We start from the raw sequence: 18822 nt of genomic DNA, 5'->3' as shown, positions 1-18822 counted from the left end.
TGTCTCAAGATGTCGTTTATGTAACACAACCTAGCCACCCATTAGCATTTCTAAACATCTGAAAACCTTAATTTATGTAATAAGACCCTCCCTCCGAGGCTGTAAAATTTCTATTAAACATTTTTTTTTCAATATCTCTATTGCACTATTTGTAACTCATTTGCTACACTTTTTAGTATGTCATCCACGAATACCCTAAAAGCCAGTACTTCTTCAAAGTGCTTGTTTTGAGAAGAAGGACCAAATTGAAATAGAAGGCATCAGAGACAAAAATAATCTTCCACTCTTTCTTGTAGAGGAAAAATTCTCTAAACACTACTCTATAAACTCAGGGGGAAAGAAGAAGGGAAGGAAGAGGGGGAAAAAAAAAAAAAAAAGACATTTTTAAAGCTATAGTCCTTGAATGACAGGGAAAGGTCATATCATACCTTAATTCAAGTCCAAGGTATGACAGGAAAAGAAAGCAGACAATTGCACAGAAAAAAAAAAAATAATAACAGAACACAACTTCTAAACACCGCAAAAATATCCAAGCAAGTTAGGAATTGAAGTCCAGGAAGTAAAACACATCAGCTATGATTAGAGTATCTAGAAATGTCACATCCCTTTAAACAAATTACAGCCATAATTGTTTCTCTAAAAAGGTTCAAAGTTTTGCAACAAATTGTAACAAATGATTTCAAATGATTTTTCCAAACGAAACAACAAAAATTACTAATGCTAGATAAATTCCACTTTTTATTCAAAGTTAAAAAGGGAAGAAAAAAAAAAAAAAGTAAATTTTGGTACTAATTCACAAAGCTGTTGCTGGGATGGGCTCAGAGGAATCATCCTGTGCAGCCTAATGAGACCACCACGTTATTCCCGCAAAGCTCAAGAAACATGAACATTAGTCACTATGATCAATTGCTCAGTTCTTTCCCTGCATAAAGCAACATTAAACCCTTAACATCAAATCTTTTTTCTTCAACTAATATCAGAAATAATATCAGAATATTACGACAGAACAGAAACATTAGCAGAAGTTCATAATGGTGTGTTGGGTTCAGGTGCCTAGCACTGGCATGGGGCTGATCCATGAGGGGAGGCCAGGCAGCGGGCTCCCCGTGCCAGACAGCCAGTTCCAGTGGCCCCACTGCTGGGCATGGCAGGGCCCAGCACCACATAGAGTACCTCAGGGAACATGTGTTTAAGAACAAGCACCAGAAATGTAGTGAGAGGTCATTGGAAAGAAAAGTGGGAGAGCCAGCCCTGCAGCCCCCCAGGCGAGTGCAGCAGGAGGGCAGGAGGTGCTGCAGGCAGGCAGCAGCAGTTCCCCTGCAGCCCATGGGTCCCACATGGAGCGGATCTCCAGATCTCCACGCTGCAGCCCGTGGAGGGGCAGAGGAAGAATGTGAAAGGGAAAGAGCAGCAGAGAGGAATTGCAATGGATTAACAGCCAAGCTGAAGGCTGCGAATTCAAAGCAACAGTAGCTGGAGAAAATGTTACCTAAATTACATGGGGGAATCTGAAATTTGGTTAAATAGTTTCAGAACTAAATAAGCACATTTTGAGTTAGCATTTATTTCAAATCTCTGGCTGAATCTACACCTTGCTGGTTGAGATACAGAAACAACAACTGGAAATTTAGCTTAGTAAATACAGTCACACTGAACCACATTAGAAAGGCCTAACAAGAAAGCCTGCTTGAACAAATAAAAAATCATGTCTTGTAAATAGCTTTAAATTATTTGAAATTATTTGGTAAATGTTTTTTAAAACCATTTGGTAAATGGACTTTGTTAGCTGATATTTGATACAGTAGGAACAGTTTTATTCATCAACAAGCACAAGAAAAGTGCCCTATCTACAGTATCTAATTAGCACAAAAAGCTTTACGAAATTAACAGAAAAAAAAATTTGCATTCAGTAACTTCAATATGAGTTGAAGGGTTTTTTGTTTTTGTTTTGTTTTGTTTTTTCCCCAAGTGGTGCATTCATTTCTGGTCAAAATTACTTTATTGTAGCAGAGCTAGCACCTATACTGTACACAATGTACTGGAGATTTCTGTAGCTTGATTTCACACAGCAACGCAAATAAACATGTAATTGCTTCACAACTGTTGTCACTGATAGGGTGGCGGATGCAGAGTTATTTAATCAGTTTTCCTGATAGTTATTATTCATTAGAGGATGTTATTTAATCAAAGTGGACAGAATTAGTAAACTAATTCTATTTAGTAAACTAATAAACTAAAGAGAGGTTTGAACATAAGACTTATTTTTTTCTTTTTACTGGAAAGTCAAAACCACTCCTCCCAAGCTGCAACAAAGTATTAAACTGAAATTCACAAGCAGTAGAGACATGGCTGTTTATATAGCTATAATACCAAATTAAAGTAATTCAAATTGTTGACATGTTAGGTTTGTTAGATACAGTTGTTATTGCCATTAAATATGTCAGAATTTCCTGTTGAGCGGAACAAACAGTATTATTATTCAAGAACAATCGTCTACAAAAAGTTTATTAGTAGCCTAAAAAGAGCATGAATCACAGTAGTGATGTTTTATTCATGAATATGAGTCTCTACATTTTTTTCACCCTTATATTTTCATAGTGTGTAGCAAATCTACTACTCAGTCACAAAATGTACGGCAATCGTTAGATAATATCCTATGAATGATCCCAGGAAAAGACATCAAAACACTTTTTTTTCCTCCATTGTCTTTTTTCAAAGTATCATCTTTATTAAGACTGTCTTACTAGATATTCTTCAAATGTAAATGCTTTTGTAGTTAGAGTTTCATAAGTCATACGTTGAATGCTGTTCATCCAGCTACATAAACTACACTAACTCTGTACTCAGGAAGAACTGACCTAGACTAACAGAGACAGTTGTCCTAGCTACCCCCCTGTCTTGCCCCTGCATTTTTTAGTATTTTCAATGCCCTTGCTTACTGTATCATATATATTACCAATAGTATATTGCATTTTCAGAGATTTAAATTTAGAACCTGTAAAGCAAACTTACTGTTGAACACATTTCACTGAACAGATTTTGGGATTTGATCTTCCTTTCTAGAGTGCTCTAGCACCTTGAACAAATGGGCATCTTGTTTTCCCATTTATTTCCTTAATCATTGTTACCATGCAACTTTACTATTCCACTTGGAGTCCAGCAATCTTTCTTTCCTGGAGTACTCTCAAGGCAAACATACCACCAGGAAAAAAAGATCCACCAAAAGATGTTTGCATACACCTAAACTTACTGCTAGCAGTGCTCAGGTCAGAACTTCAGGACCCTGAAAAAACATTTAAGACCCTCTCTTACAGGCTCTTTCATGAGCAGTCCTGCAAAATGTTTTCCAAGCGTTACTTTTTACATATAACGCAGTATTAAATAGTTCTTGTGTAGAAGCACAAACTTAGTGAAGTAGAGGGAGGAAGAAAAAGATATTCAGTGTTCCCACGCTAACATGATTATGACCAGATTTGATTCAAGCTACACTTATTGCTGCATATGTAATTCCATGCTAAAAGCACTTGGAAAACCTCAGACATACAATATACTAAAAATGCTACCTAGTACATTACCATAACACATGCATAACACATGCATAACAACTGCATATGCAAGTTGTTTTATATGCAAATTCTAATGCATTAATTTCCATTATTCAAGCACTGCAGACTCTTACCTTTTGAGACCAGACCTCAGTTCACTGAGGAATTGTAAAAACAAAACAAAATCGAGCTAGTCCCTATCAAGGAATTAACAAACCAGATGTAAAACAGATTAAGGAAGGGAATAAGAAACCTATAATAATAATGGAGAGCATGAATATGAGCTACTTTAGCCTGACATGATTCTACATGAACATAATAAAATTTATGGCAAGTTGAGTATTTAGGACAGATAAAACAGAAGCTAATTACTTCTACATTTGTTTCCAGGACAATCAAATAAGCCTAAACATGGAACAGCTCTGACCATTAATCAAAAAGAAGCAAACATCTTTGTGTAACAGGAGGTGTGAATACACATTTCAAGAGCGAATAGGATGACAGCACACTAAACAAAGAAAAGCTTTGAAAGCTATGAGCTTATTTTCAATCTGACAACGAGAGATAGCATTCTGACTTGTAAAATGGTCAGGACAGAGTAGTTCAATAAGCTGAGAAAACAGTTGCTCAGTAAGATTTTGGATAGATCTTCTTGGGAAAGGACTATTATGTTTGTCAAGACCAAGAAAAGCATGCTTTAATATTTACAACACACAAAAGTCAAGACAAGAATTTTAATGTCCAGCCTAGCATTCATATCAGAACATATCAGAAAATTATGACCTCTCATTCTGTTCTAAAAGAGAACAGATCTGCAAGTGTTCAGTATTTGGGCAAGATATGACCACGTGTTTGTAGACGATCAGAAAAAATCATATGCAGAGAAAAGAAACAACCCTCTGTGACACCCATACACAAAACTGAACCAGAGAACAGCATTTCGAAGCAAAAGTGATAACACAAAGACAGAAATTAAACAGCGGAAGAAGAGAAAAATGTAGAAGATATTCCAAGATCAAAATTAAGTTTAGAAAAAAATGGTAAGAGAGGAAATAAGACCAGGCCAAGAGAAATCAGAAGATACAATGCCACTATATCAAATACAATAGCTAGAAGAAAGGAAGGCATGAGACAAATATATTTTGCCAGTGCACAGCATAATGGAGGAAAGACAACAAACCAAGATTAAAAAAAACAGAACACTACCACACTGTCAGCTTTATCCTACAAAAATCATCAGTACTGAGGAAAGACGGCAAAAGAAGTAGACAAAGATATTTCAGGAAATAAAGATGATGACAGTGTTGGTTTCAAAATACACCATGTTGAATAAAATGAAAATTTAGAATTATTTAGAAAAGAAAGCAGAAATGAAGGAGAAACTAAGGTGAACAAAGAAAATAAATTCTATCATGGACTGGAGGGTATGTTGTACCAATGGAGAACAGAAATCAACTTTGGTACTGAAAATCTCCACAGTGATCACTGATAAAGTGGAAACCATCTGAGAACTGATTAACAGCAGAAAAGAGGAAACTGTTTAACAATACTCAGAGGGAGTCTGGAGTGTGCAGAAATCTAAGAGAACATTAAGTTTGAAGAATTACATATACCTTTATTAAGCAGAAGCACTGAAACAGAGATACCAATAAAATAAAAATTGTTTTTGATAAAGAACAGTAAACCAGAAGTTACACTATGTAATGCTACAGATACCATCAAGTAAGGAAGACTAGAAATCATAGTCAAACATGTATGGCTTAGACAGGTAGTAGCTTGTGAAAATAGTATGGGTTTTGAAAAATAATCAGATGCAATGATACAAGAGAGGAGAAGATAGGAAATGTTACCTGGATTTGTGCTGTTAGGAGACAAGGAAGAGGAAGAGGAAGAGGAAGAGGAAGAGGAAGAGGAAGAGGAAGAGGAAGAGGAAGAGGAAGAGGAAGAGGAAGAGGAAGAGGAAGAGGAAGAGGAAGAGGAAGAGGAAAAAAATCATTTTTAATTTGTAATGTGAACATAACAAGAAAGGCAGAGGAAAAGGGAAAGGAAATTATGTATATAACTAGTGCATATTTGAAAGCTGACAGGCAGAAAAGGAGCAACATGAATGTCGTAAGTGTCAGCAAAGTCAGTAAGTGAAATACTACTTAAAAAAAAAAAAAAAAAAAAAAAAAGACATGAAACAACCAGCAACATACAGTAACCACTAAACCAATGAAACCAATGAACCACTGGCAATACAGAAATTAAACAGAGACCTCCACGCCTTTTTTGGCAGGCCTGGTTAATCCTTACTATCATCTTGGAAGTGTCTTACCGCAGGTTACTTTGGCACTTCATGAAGTTGTAAGTGAAAACTAGTTTTCCTGGAGTCAGTCTGACCTTATGCAAGGAAGAAAGCTTGCTCTGAGTTTTGAAAATGTCAATACAAGTTAATTGAGCTCTCTGCTTGTTTATGTCATTTTTCTAGTCAAAGAGTTTTGCAAGGTGCCTGTATTTAACAGGTTCAGAATCAGTACCAGCCAGATGTCAGATGCGCAAGTAAGTATTTTACAGTTTTATGTAAAATGAAATCTCCTATATGACAGTGACGCTAACCCATTCTCTCACACTTCTGCCTGCTACGGTACTACAATACTGAGTTCACTGCAAATCTACAAAAAGCAGAAGCGAGCAAAAAATACTAATAATTCACAAAAGTACTATTTTTACAATAATACTGTTCACTAAGTGGTAAACTGTTCATTTTTAATCATTTTATTATATAAAAAATTAACCCCAGTTTCTGTCAGTAACATGATCAACACCAAAAAGTTCAAAAGTTTAAGTCTTCAAGTACTTGGAAAAAAACAAAAGGAAAAATCAGCAGAACTGCTCTTTCAATTCAGTAATGCCATCTGATGAGTCAATTCAGCATGGAAACATTACGTACTTTTACCAGAATTTAAATGCCAGATTGCAGGAAAGATGGACAAGACTGGGGGAATAAAATAGCAATTAAAAATAACTTGAGTGATCACTTTTCATCTTTCCCACTGCTGTGTCAATTATATATTAAAGATAAAAAAAAAAAAAAAACTTTAATAAGCTGTTTACTTCTGTAAAGACTCAGCAAAAGCTGGTTCTTTAACTTGTCTGCAACATAGGTCAATCAAAGACAAGGTACATGTAATCTGAATAGTTTGTGTATTGGTTATCAAGCACAACAAAAGCTAGCCCAAGAAGGGAGAGCTGAGTAGATGAAATACTAAAGAGAAATGCTTTTAAAAAAATCATACACAAAGTAAGAATCAAAAAGAAATCTTAATTTTCAAACTTATCATCATAAGCTTCAGGAACCTATATTTTAAGCTTTCAAATCATCCCAGTTACGCTACAGTACCCAAATCTATGTAGTTTCTTATAAAATCCCTCTGTGCTCCTTATTAGTTTTAGATGCTGATTACAAACCATAGGAAACAAGTAATTTTGTACAGCTTGGACAAAACAGGAAAAATAAGCTACATTTGGTCAACAAGCTTGTCATCCCCTTTAGGAGAGGGGCACTAAGACTGAAACAGCTACCTAGCTCATCTGGTATGTTCATCCCTACCTGAAAGCAGATCTCTTCAGACCACTAGATTAGCAATGATCAGTTTGCTGTTTGGGTGTGCCACTGCTAGAGCTGTGGTGATGGACACTTCAAAGTAACAGCTGGCACGTAAGGCTGAACCTTTACTCAGAACCATAATGACAATTACTGTTAGCTGTTGTCAAGAACTGCTAGATAATGTGATAATACAAATATGCCCACTATCATTTTATTCTGAGAATTTACAAATGTATAGGTAACCACCACAGATATCACTCTCCTTGATCTACTGCATAGTAGGGCTTCTACCTGAATGCAGAAAAAAGAACGTGTGCACCATATTATCCCTCTACATGTAGGCACTGTTTACATGCAAGATCAGAGCAAGATCAGGATTTACTTACATTATTTCTATTTCCTTCCAACCTATGTATTTCTGGTGGAAGCTACAAAGGACGTAAATAAAAACACAGAACTTCAAAAGAACAAAAGGTAAGGCTTTAATATTCTTCAAAACAACAATCCTTATAAAATGTCAGCAAGCGCTCTTTAATGATTTGTTTTCTTCAAAGTAACAAAGAAGCATCCACCCACATGGGGCAAGGTTGGTTAACTAACTTGTATAGCAGCTAACAAATTACTTACAGATGGTGTGGTTTTTGAGAAAAGCAGGTTTAAAAAAAAAAAAAAAAAAAAAGTTTAGTTTAATATATGATAAATTGCAGTGGTTTGGCTCATATTTTATGGGCCTTTAAGAGTCCCATTAGCAGTGATTTTCACTCTAAGAGCAGGCAGGGACCAGTACAGCCCTCCCCATTCACTGTAAACATTGCAATAGTTCTACCCATGTCTTCAGATGCCTACTACTAGAATATACCACACCAGAGAAAGAGCTTAAGTCATTCCATTACCGTGAGCTATCTAAACACACCTACCCAGTTTATGGCCTGATAGAATGCTTGTAGTCCAAAATAACATTGATATGATCCTCTAGACAGGTTTTCAAGTACCTAGTGCTAGTTAAAATACGGAATATGGAATAAAACACAGACAAGCTGCATTTATAACTAAGAAAAAAGAATATAAAAAATAGATTTTAAAAAAATGTAGAAATAACATGTTGCAACGTATGAAAAATGTATTCTTCTTATCCCTCCACCTCCCAGAACTGTGTAAATGATGTCAATGACTTTGCCCAGAGAAGCTGTGGATGCCCCATCCCTGGAGTTAAGGCCAGGCTGGACGAGGCTTTGAGCAACCTGGTAGGAGGTTTCCAAACCCTGTGGCAGGGGTTTGGAACTGGATGGTCTCGAAGGTCCCTTCCAACCCAAACAATGCTATGATTCTGTGATAATGACTGAGCATTCCAAAATTCTGCAGTCTCATACCCATGGTACAAAGCAGGCATATCATGGATACTATATTATCTAGCCAAAGTCATATCCCCAAAATTCAAATTAACCTCAGGAAGACTTTAATTTCCTCCACTATCTCCAACATATTCTGTGGCAGAAAATACTCTTCTCATAGAGACAACATAATTCTGAATCTATTTAAACTGGGGTTTGAGATGTTCCACAACTGATTTTGACCTAAAGAGAATCCTTTAGGTTAGATAAATACTTCGATATTCAATCTTGTATGACCTGTAGTCATCACTTTAAAAAAAAAAAAAAATCTAAGAAGATTTACTACAAATAGACTTCATTGATGGTGTTCCACCCTACAAACATCAGTATAAAAAGTTACTTCATTTTCAGGTTTAATGGGAAGAAAGTACAATTTCCCTGTGGCCTGGAACTTCTTAGATAATTATTACAGTGATTATTATAGAAGACTAATAGAAAAGCGATGTATTTCTAATGTGCTGTAGCTATCATACAGACAATGCAAAGGTGTGGGTGCAGTATTCTGAATCACTTTCTGACATTTGTGTTCAGTGAACTCTACGAAAAGTTTTCTCCAAAGATTAAACTCAATTTTAGAATTAATTTGCTTCATCAGTATTCATGATTTTTGTTTGCTTTTATTGAAAATGTATGTAGTAAAATTTCATTAGCATTTGTTCCAAGAACTGGTTTCTCAGACTAATGAAGATGAAAGACATTACCTAGGAGACCAATATTGTCCAAAGTCTCAAAGTGCTAAAAAAAGAGATCTGAAAGCTGTGTTTTCTTATAATTAATTATCAGAGGAAAAAGAAGAGGATTTGAAGAAAATACATTCTCTAAGAATTTTTCACCTCTGGACTCCCTTTGCAAGTACAATCTCCCACACTTAAATACAAACTTGCATTTCAGTAACATCAAGTGGTTTGTCAAACAAAGTAAATATGGAAAGAATCATAGAGAACAGCAAGACAAACTAAGTACCGGGTCAGAAAAGAATTGTAAAAAGCTATCCTAAGAGTGGAATAGTCTGGAACTTTCGAAGAGCACCACAGCTGCAAAAAGTGACCTGAAAAACTTGATGCCTTGTCATTTACTACCAATGCAAAGACAGAATGAACCATCTTCCTACTTGAAATACTGGTGATATTGTAGCAAATAAAGTGGAAAATTGAAAATAAGGAAAGAAACCAGACCATTATGAGAGAGAAAACATTGTGCTATAGCATCTTGCTAAAAATTGAGAGAGTAGAAGCTACAAACTAAAGGAAGACATATCAAACATTTCAGCTGTCATACCAAATAAATCTTTGCTGGAAATCAGAAGCTTATATCAGAAAGGAATGTGCACACTAGAAATGAAAATTAAGAACTATGAAGAACTGTGCTTGCTATTAATAAAGATACTGAAAGAAATACCTCCACAATTTACAGACACTCAGATATGTGCATAATCAATCCTGCTCACCTGTCTTCACTAAAACGTCGACCAATCAAAATTTTACATTTGTCTGGAGGAAGACAAGCTGCTAGCAAAGGTACTGTCCTTAACACTCGACTTTCCTGAAAAAAAAAAAAGAAAAGAAAAAGTTACTTTTGATAAAAAATCAAGGAGGGCTTCTGTGAATTATTAATGTTTCAATTTACTTTCAAGTTATTTTGACTACAGACACAGAACAATCTTACCAGCTAATAGAAAAGGACCTACACAAAAAATATCCAATTCAGATACATTCAAACCATATTGTTTTGATAACATTAAACTCAACATTGTCCTAACTCATCATCGTTAGCAAAAGTTTCAGCTGGGTTATCGGTATTAAAATTAACAACAATTCACTGAATAGTAATAAGTAGGGCAAAAAATGTTAGCATTAACATAATAGAATGTCTCCATATTGGAAAATAACGGGAGGGCTTGATTTTCACAAGTGGGTGCTAAAAATAGGAGCACTGGGTGTGTCAAAACAATGTGCAATACAAGTATCTCCACCCTATGGTCACTTCACAGTAACCAGCAGAACAGTGCCAATGCTGCCAGAAGTGCCTTGTGCCACTCAGGCTGTGCAGACCAAGCATCTGCCTACATCTTTGCAGCACATGCGGAGAAGACTACCGTGACTGTAAGGGGGTCAGGGGCTCTGCAGATCTCAAAGAGCATGCAAGAGAGCTGTGTTGGACTAGAGGACACCTGCTTCAGAAAATAGAGGAAGAAGAAAGTATTTGTTTCTGTACTTTACGTAACACAGCTGGGAACATACTAATATCTATCCAGACAGTACTGTAAATTGACTTTGAATATTTAGGATCTCATGAGTAAATGTTAAAGAGTACAGAGAAAATGTCAGTTTTGGTTTCCAGGCAAAATAGAGGGAGTGTGGGTTTATCTCGCATTTGATGAAAAGAAAAAGCCAACACTGAAAACCCTGAGATGAAAGTGGTTTCAGTCTTTTTAATCACATGAGGAACAAAGGATGGACATTAGTTGAATTTAGCAGGAGTCAAGACGCTACAGGTTGAGCTATGATTATGAGAGTCTGAAACCCAATAAAAAATTAGTTCTTACAGTATTCTCAGTTTCAATGTCTTAGGATTCTGCCAATGAAAACCAAAGATCAGTCCCTAAACCACAAGATTAATTAACGTAAAACCTCCGGGGGGGAGGCATCTTTTTACTTATAAGTCATATATCAACAATTCAGTATTTGTGAACAAGTAAGGCCTTGATTAGCTCTCTCAGTTCTCTCCAGGTGGCTGTTACCTTCCTCAAGTATCAATGTGCTGCTGCCTACAGTTCTCATTGCCTACCAGACTGCTGTTAAATTAGTTCTGTGAGTACCTTTATCACTGTTGCCTAAAACCTTTATTAATTTTGCTTCTTCTGTTCCATACCTACTGATTCACTAAAGTATAAATAAAACATCATGGATCTGAAGTAGTCCTGCTACACACACCACCATTATGCACTGCAGCAGCAGAATGATGTATCCTAGGGATAGATGAAGATCAAAGTACCTGGTGAATGAAGAGCTAGCAAAGGGAGGCAGAAATATCCTTCAATCTACCATTCATTCCATCTATCTCTGCAAAGCTAAACAAGTCATCATTGTAGTACAGGATTATTTGTCCTTATTTCATCATAATCAAATAACACTCCAATTCACTAGTCAGAAGACTCTCTTCATAAGAATGTAAAAAATGGCAATAAAGGAACTGGAAGAAAATCAATTATTTGTCTCTGATAACCAAAACAAAAGGAGCTATCATCAGTCAAGGAAAAGTCATTCAACCATTCCAATCAGTGTCATACCATTATTTCAGAATTACCTTTCTATCAAAGAAACACATTTTCTTACTAGCAGAGAAAAAGATGGAGCTTTCCAATCTAAAAAACAGTCTATGTTTACAAAAAGATAAAATATAAAATTCAAAGCTGAAAAGAATTGTTTGTGAACAGAAACTTAAAAATGGTTAAGCAAAACTACCATTAGAATAGGTTTCATTTGTTTAGAATTTTCTTCTTAAAAATGTCTGCATTTAAATAGTTTATATATAGGTCAGTTAGTTTCCATTTTCTGGTTTGAAAGTGGACAGTTACTCTCAACTTTGTTCTTCTTAGTGTCCCAATAGTGATTTGCAATTCTTTGCTTATTCATTATTAGACTATTGAAGTACAGAAGTAGAAATAGGATTGGAGGAGTTGATTGGCTTTCAGGTTGTTTTTTATTGTTTGTTTCTTTTTCTTTTACTTTTATGGGAATCCATGGTATATTTTGTTAACATAGCATTGTCCTTCTACAGTGAACAGACTGTTCTAACAAATACAAATATTTATTAAAGCTCACAGATATAATTCCTCCCTTTTTTTCCAAGAATTGCTAAGACAAATAGCAAATTATATTTGATTTTTGCTGTTCAATAAAGACTATTCTACAAAACAAATATTAAAATGAGCAAGTAAAAGCTAATTACTAGCATGAGATCAGTACATAAGTTCATTAAATACACACAAGTTTTCTTTATAATGAAAGTTTTCTTAACAATGAAAATTCTTATGCTTCTGCAAAGAAGGAAGGCAGAGAAACAAATCAATCTACACAGACACTCTCTGCTGTGATTTAAGGCTTCTGTCCTGAGTTACACCCAGGTTTGGAAAAGTACAAAATGGCCTAGGCTCTGCTGGAGGTCACTCCAAGGACAATAAAAGACAAAGGTAAGAAAAATGTGCGCACGAGTTTGTACACGTGACTATGCCACTGACCATCAGATCCATAAGTGTAGGCATGAGAGAAGAAAGATAAGAAAATGGTTTTATTTATTTATTTAAATAAATATGTGCAAAGAAGGAAGAGAAGTAGAAATTATGCTATGCAAATAAGTTCTTCACATTTCCACTACTCCTGCTAGTTAGGATAGTGAGTTTGTATCTACTTTGTTTTTAAAGTACTCTCGTTATAAACAATGGTACACTAACACTATTCAGAAAACAAGTATTTACCCCTCGACATGAAATACTATATTCTCTTAAAATTCCTTCAAAAATTAACGGACCTATGCAAAGGTGGAAGTTGGATGACAGGATTCCTAATCTGGGATCTTAGAGAATCCTTACTACTGTGCATGGAGAGGTTCCTCTCTCTTTTGAAGCACCTCACGTGTGTATCTGGCAGAATGCCCTCTGAATTGCAAGGACTGGAGTCACAGTCACAAATAATCACACATAATCAAAGAGCACAGGAAATGCTGCTTCCACCTTCCTCTATTACCATCTTGCCTGAATACAAGTCTAAATAGTCATTTGGTCACAGCTGGTGGTTTACTTCGCTGCACTGCAGACTTCCAAAGCCAATAAATAATGAAGCACGTGGAGAATGAAAGTCAAGTCAGCACTGATGTGCAGTAGGAGAAATACATTGCCTGTCTGGTTAGTTTAATGAGATATACCCCACAGTCCATTTCAAAAGTAACTGTAATGATAAGGCAAACTCAAGGATAAGCTACTGATACTAAATCCGTAAGGCTTATCTGCCTTCAAGACTTTTTGCATTTTGAGTAGACAGCTACAGCAAAGCAAACCTATCCTTTGGCAATCATGCCTCTGCCGTTCTGAGATCAAAAGAATCACCTGTAATAATCTAAAACATTTCCAAAGGTCCTTATATACCACGTTCTTAGCTTCTCAGTCTTTCTTTGTATTCATCTCCAATAAGCCAAGTTCCCTTGTATAGTCAGAGAGTTATTTTTTTCCTCTAAGATAGATTGTCTTCACTTAAAGTGGTCCTCCACTACTAGTTTATCATATGAATTACCATAACTTGGATCACATTGCCTGGATCAGTTGTCACCATTAACATATACCAATAGTTACATATACCATATAACAAAAGTTGCATCCCATTTTAGTGGACAACTGTTGTGATAGCTGATAAATAAAAAGTGTAGACTGCTGTTCAGAAAGACACAGAAATGGTGCATGGAATCTAAAGAGAATGTGCAAACTTTTTCAAATACCTTCCACCATGAACAAGAAATTCAGCACAAATCAAATGCCAGTTCAAAGTTCTCTGGCACATTTTGAAACTTTTTTTCCATCAAGTGACTTAATGTAAAATTAAGAACTTTTGAGAAAAGAAGTAACACAAAACAGTATTTTTACTGTAAGTAGCCAATTAAAAATCACAGCTTTCCTGTTTAGGGACCAAACACATCATGACTTCTGTTTTGTTTCTCTAGACACTTTTCTCTAATTTGGTCATTTATATTCTGCTGAAGTTGCTTCAGGCAAAGACTCTGCCTGCAGATTGAGCTACTGTAAGTAAACAGCTGGATCAGAAGAATACAGGTTCTGAATGACACAGTCTAATTTGTAAACACACTGCCTATCCAGATCCTTGTAACTGCAGTTCAGCTTCTAAAATACTTGTGATCCACCATCATACTCCATTGTTAACAGACAAGAAAACACCAACATAAATTTCCCTATTAGTTAAACCAAAAATTAAGGGTCCATTCAATATTTGAAGACACAGAACAGGCAAAAACATAGAATGCCCTGTACCATGTCCAGTATAGGACACACTACACCACCACCTAGCATCTTTGAAAAGCAGAAGTACCTTAAGCAAAAAACAATTCAAACTTCAAAGAAAGTTGCTGCTTTGGTGGTTCTCTCATGCACTCTTCTAAATCACACACACACACACACCTGATGTTTTGAAGCTAACCCACAGTTTTCCATTGGCTAAATACTTAAGGTCACCACTAAGATGCATTGCATAACTCATATTTTTATAACAGAAGACTAACAGCAATGAAAGAGAACAGATATAAATAAAGCATATTCCTTCCTCTTGATTACAAGTGCCCCATTGCCACTGTATCAATACTCACTCTTGGAACAGTTTGTGCCAAGCCAAGGCAAGGTCCAATTCTAGTATGCCTATTCAAATTAGAAAAGATGTCTTGTGTGTAAGAAAACTGCAGAAGTCAGTTGTGATTTCAGAAGACACAATAATTCAGATGAAGTGACATTTCAATTATCTGGTTTAAAAGGCAAAATCATTATATCATGTTAAAAACATGGTTGTTTTCTCTTGTATGCCATTTGCTTCATTAAGATTCTAGATGAACTCTTAAAAATTACAAGAGCCTTACTCACCTCTGCTGGATGCTGAATTATATACAAGCAGGTGGAGACTTTTAGCGGATGTATGGGCAGGAATGGACATAAACACACCTTCTGAGGACGGCTACAAGACAAAAGGGAGCAGGAGAACAGCAAAATTAATCAGCAATTTATGTCAGATGGCATTAATATATTGTACAAATATATACCGTATCCAAGAAGGCACACTAAGAACTCCTCCTTATGACAGTGTACTAAAATACACTGTCATACACTACAATTAGGGTAGGTATACCCTACCCTAATATATTATATTAGGGTAGGAAGGCTCTGCTGGAGGATCGGGATAGGCTGCACCGATGGGCTGAGGTCAACTGCATGAAGTTCAACAAGGCCAAGTGCCGGGTCCTGCACCTGGGGCGCAATAACCCCAAGCAGAGCTACAGGCTGGGAGATGAGTGGTTGGAGAGCTGCCAGGCAGAGAAGGACCTGGGAGTATTGGTGGATAGTCGGCTGAATATGAGCCAGCAGTGTGCTCAGGTGGCCAAGAAGGCCAACGGCATCCTGGCTTGCATACGAAAGTACTGTGTTCCGTTTTGGGCCCCTTGCTACAAGAAGGACATCGAGGTGCTCAAGCGAGTCCAGAGAAGGGCGATGAAGCTGGTGAGGGGTCTGGAGAACAAGTCCTGTGAGGAGCTGGAATTGTTCAGCCTGGAGAAAAGGAGGCTCAGGGGCGACCTTATCACTCTCTACAGGTACCTCAAAGGAGGCTGTAGCAAGGTGGGGGTTGGTCTGTTCTCCCACGTGCCTGGTGACAGGACGAGGGGGAATGGGCTAAAGTTGCACCAGGGGTGTTTTAGGTTGGATCTTAGGAAGAACTTCTTTACCGAAAGGGTTGTTAGGCATTGGAACAGGCTGCCCAGGGAAGTGGTGGAGTCACCATCCCTGGAAGTCTTTAAAAGATGTTTAGATGTTGAACTTAGCAATATGGTTTAGTGGAGGACTTGTTAGTGTTAGGTCAGAGGTTGGACTCGATGATCTTGAGGTCTCTTCCAACATAGAAATTCTGGGATTCTGTGATAAACTTCTGTTTGAGATTTCTACTGCTTCTAAAAATACATGTAAAAGAAGACAAGGTTTTCATTCAGATAGTTTCAAGAAGTGTTCAAACCCCTCCTGTGATTTGGTTAGGACTAAAGCACTATAAAAACCTTTTCATCGTCTTCAAGAGGAGCAACCATACCGCAGTTTTACAAATCTGTTACTGCATTTCATACCAACTTAGTGTTTCAACAATACTAGAATATAATATATAATAATTATAATTGATAGACTATTTCTAATAGAGTATTTTAAAAGTATATACACAGGAAACCCCAAACATACTATATTTATAACCAGTTTCATTTTTTATAATTCCATCTATGCAGAAACATATAGTAGACAAGAAAAAAGAAAACTTATCAGGATAATTAAAGCCTGAAAAAAAAAAAAAGAAAACAAAAAATATTTGATTTTTTTTGTTGTTGTTGCACTGCAGCTGTTAAAATTACTAGTGGAACCATAAGAACACATAAATTAACCTAAATATTACTTGGCATTAAACTAATATGCTGGGTGGCCAAGAATAAACAGGAGCAAAGAATTAAGCTTAAAGATGGACAAGGAGTAATTGAAGTTGTTATGCACACACACAGATGCACAACAGCTACTAGTGTATATTATTTAGTTACTTAAAAAATGATGGATTTCCTGAACTCTGAAGCAATGGTGAACCAGTATTTACCACCTAAAATCATACAGCGTCTGCTAACAAAGCTCTCCATGATTAATAAAATAAAGTAAGCTTGTATGTTGATCATTCATGAGACATAGTAATCAAACACTGCTGCAGATGTGATTTACTGAAGTTCTCAGGTTAGGCCCTGACCAAGTTTGTGTCCAGCCCCACTGTCAGACACTGTAATGCTTGTTTATGAGAGCACGCACCCAGTCAAGCTCACTAAATGTTTTGGTGATCTAAACCAGCATAACTGTTCCCTAGTCAATCTTAAAACAAAACATTAGTTCTTACCAGCAAATGGCAGCACTATAAAAAGGCAATAACAGTGGATAAATTGCTCTTTAACAGCTTGCAGGTTGTGTTAATTTAAGCCCCCTACTTCTAGCCCTAACTACTGCGACACAGAGATTATTTCCCTTCTCCACGGGGTACACAGTTAAAGGTTAGCTAACAACAATCTAAATCCAGTCTGGGGGCAGGGGAAGGAATTGGTACTGTTCAAAACAAGAACTGGAACAAGTATTTTAAAACATTTAGACTAAAAATCTCATGGCCAAAAAATTGACAAAATGGAAATTATTCTCATGCACTCCAGAAATAATGCTTCAGTGCCTTTTTTCTTTCTTCAACGCCTTTTAGTGCTGACATTTTTCTGTTGCTACTCCTCCATAAATACAGTATATTCTGTTCCATTATTTACAGGCCTTGAGCCTAAAATTAAGCATTCATTAACTTCGATATTCAGGGGGGTGTAACGGGGCCCTTCACTGTGAACCTATCAAAACCAGCCTCACTTCCAGGTCTGATGAATCTCTTATCAGTTCTCCAAAGCTGTAACACTTTTTTTTTTTTTTTTTCCAGTGCCGTAACACGGTCTTTTTTTTTTTCCATTTTTTTTCTCTTCACATGTAACTGATTTAAACAAAAATTTCTGAAAACAGTTTCCTCACAACCTGGAACCATCAAATACTCCCACTGGCTGTTTCTTGCCTGAGCCCAAAGTGTTAAATAGAAGCTCATCCTATTTTTGATCAACAAATTTACTGGGAACTCAAGTTTTGCACTCTGATTCCTTAGTTTCTCCCCATTATTACATGGCTGGTTTCATTAACAAGAGAAATTGTTAAAGTTCTCCCCATGATTGCATTTTCTACTAAGGAGAGCTTAAGGCATGAAAATCTACTACATAAAGCTATTCCAAAACAGTCAACTGGTGACTTCGATTCAAAGAGCTGCATTGTTCACTAGCTTTTATAAGCAGACGGAAACAGTTTCTGATGATTTCTGACCTCAGGGTGTTTACTATAACAAAGTTGGCCAGATACAATTTACTTATTTTTAAGTCTCACTTTTGTATATGTTTTTTGTATTTTCCACACTGGCTTATATTTTTCATAGGTAGCTTTTTAGGCTTTGTTAATGTTACATAAAAAGTAAAGGAAATTACCCAAAAAGCAAGTATTTTTAAATTGTCACAGAATCAATTCTACCTATAATTTGATTTGTAGAGAGCAGAGCACACATTATTACAAATAGAATACTTTCCAATATAATTTAATTACTTACATATGTATATACATTACTTAACTTTAATAACCCAATTAGGTACCTAATTATGTTGAATAGGTACTTTTACAACCCCATCCTGGGGGCACAAGGACTTATTTTTGTACTTTCACTTTGATACCTAATGGTTATTGTGCTGAGACAAAAAAACTTTATCCCTACATGAAACCTACATTATGTGACTACAGCAGTCAGATAGGAAACACTTCCAAACAAGAGACGTCCTGTTCCACAGCCACAAAGGCTGCTTTTGCTCTGAGAAAAGTCACCTAGAAAGAAAAGGCTTTTTGTATTTTCTTTTGTTTAAAGTTTTTGGTACAGACTTGCCCTACATATGTTGCTGT

The 18822-nt window shown here is 36.3% G+C and overlaps 1 protein-coding gene across 2 annotated transcripts in view; it reads right to left on the bottom strand.

The window, feature by feature from the left end:
* The window catches only part of DTWD2 (DTW domain containing 2), an 89898-nt gene that overhangs the window by 44788 nt on the left and 26288 nt on the right, over positions 1-18822 (bottom strand). For both annotated transcript variants that reach the window (XM_084503745.1, XM_084503746.1), the window contains exons 2-3: positions 15163-15253; positions 9973-10067 (exon numbers count right to left, since the gene is read on the bottom strand). In XM_084503745.1, the coding sequence (XP_084359871.1) occupies positions 9973-10067; positions 15163-15253 (186 nt within the window). The remainder of the gene's footprint in view (positions 1-9972; positions 10068-15162; positions 15254-18822) is intronic.

This window comes from Aythya ferina (genome assembly GCF_964211825.1).
Source record: "Aythya ferina genome assembly, chromosome: Z".
Lineage (NCBI taxonomy): Eukaryota > Metazoa > Chordata > Aves > Anseriformes > Anatidae > Aythya > Aythya ferina.
This window is presented reverse-complemented; position numbering and strand designations above follow the sequence as displayed.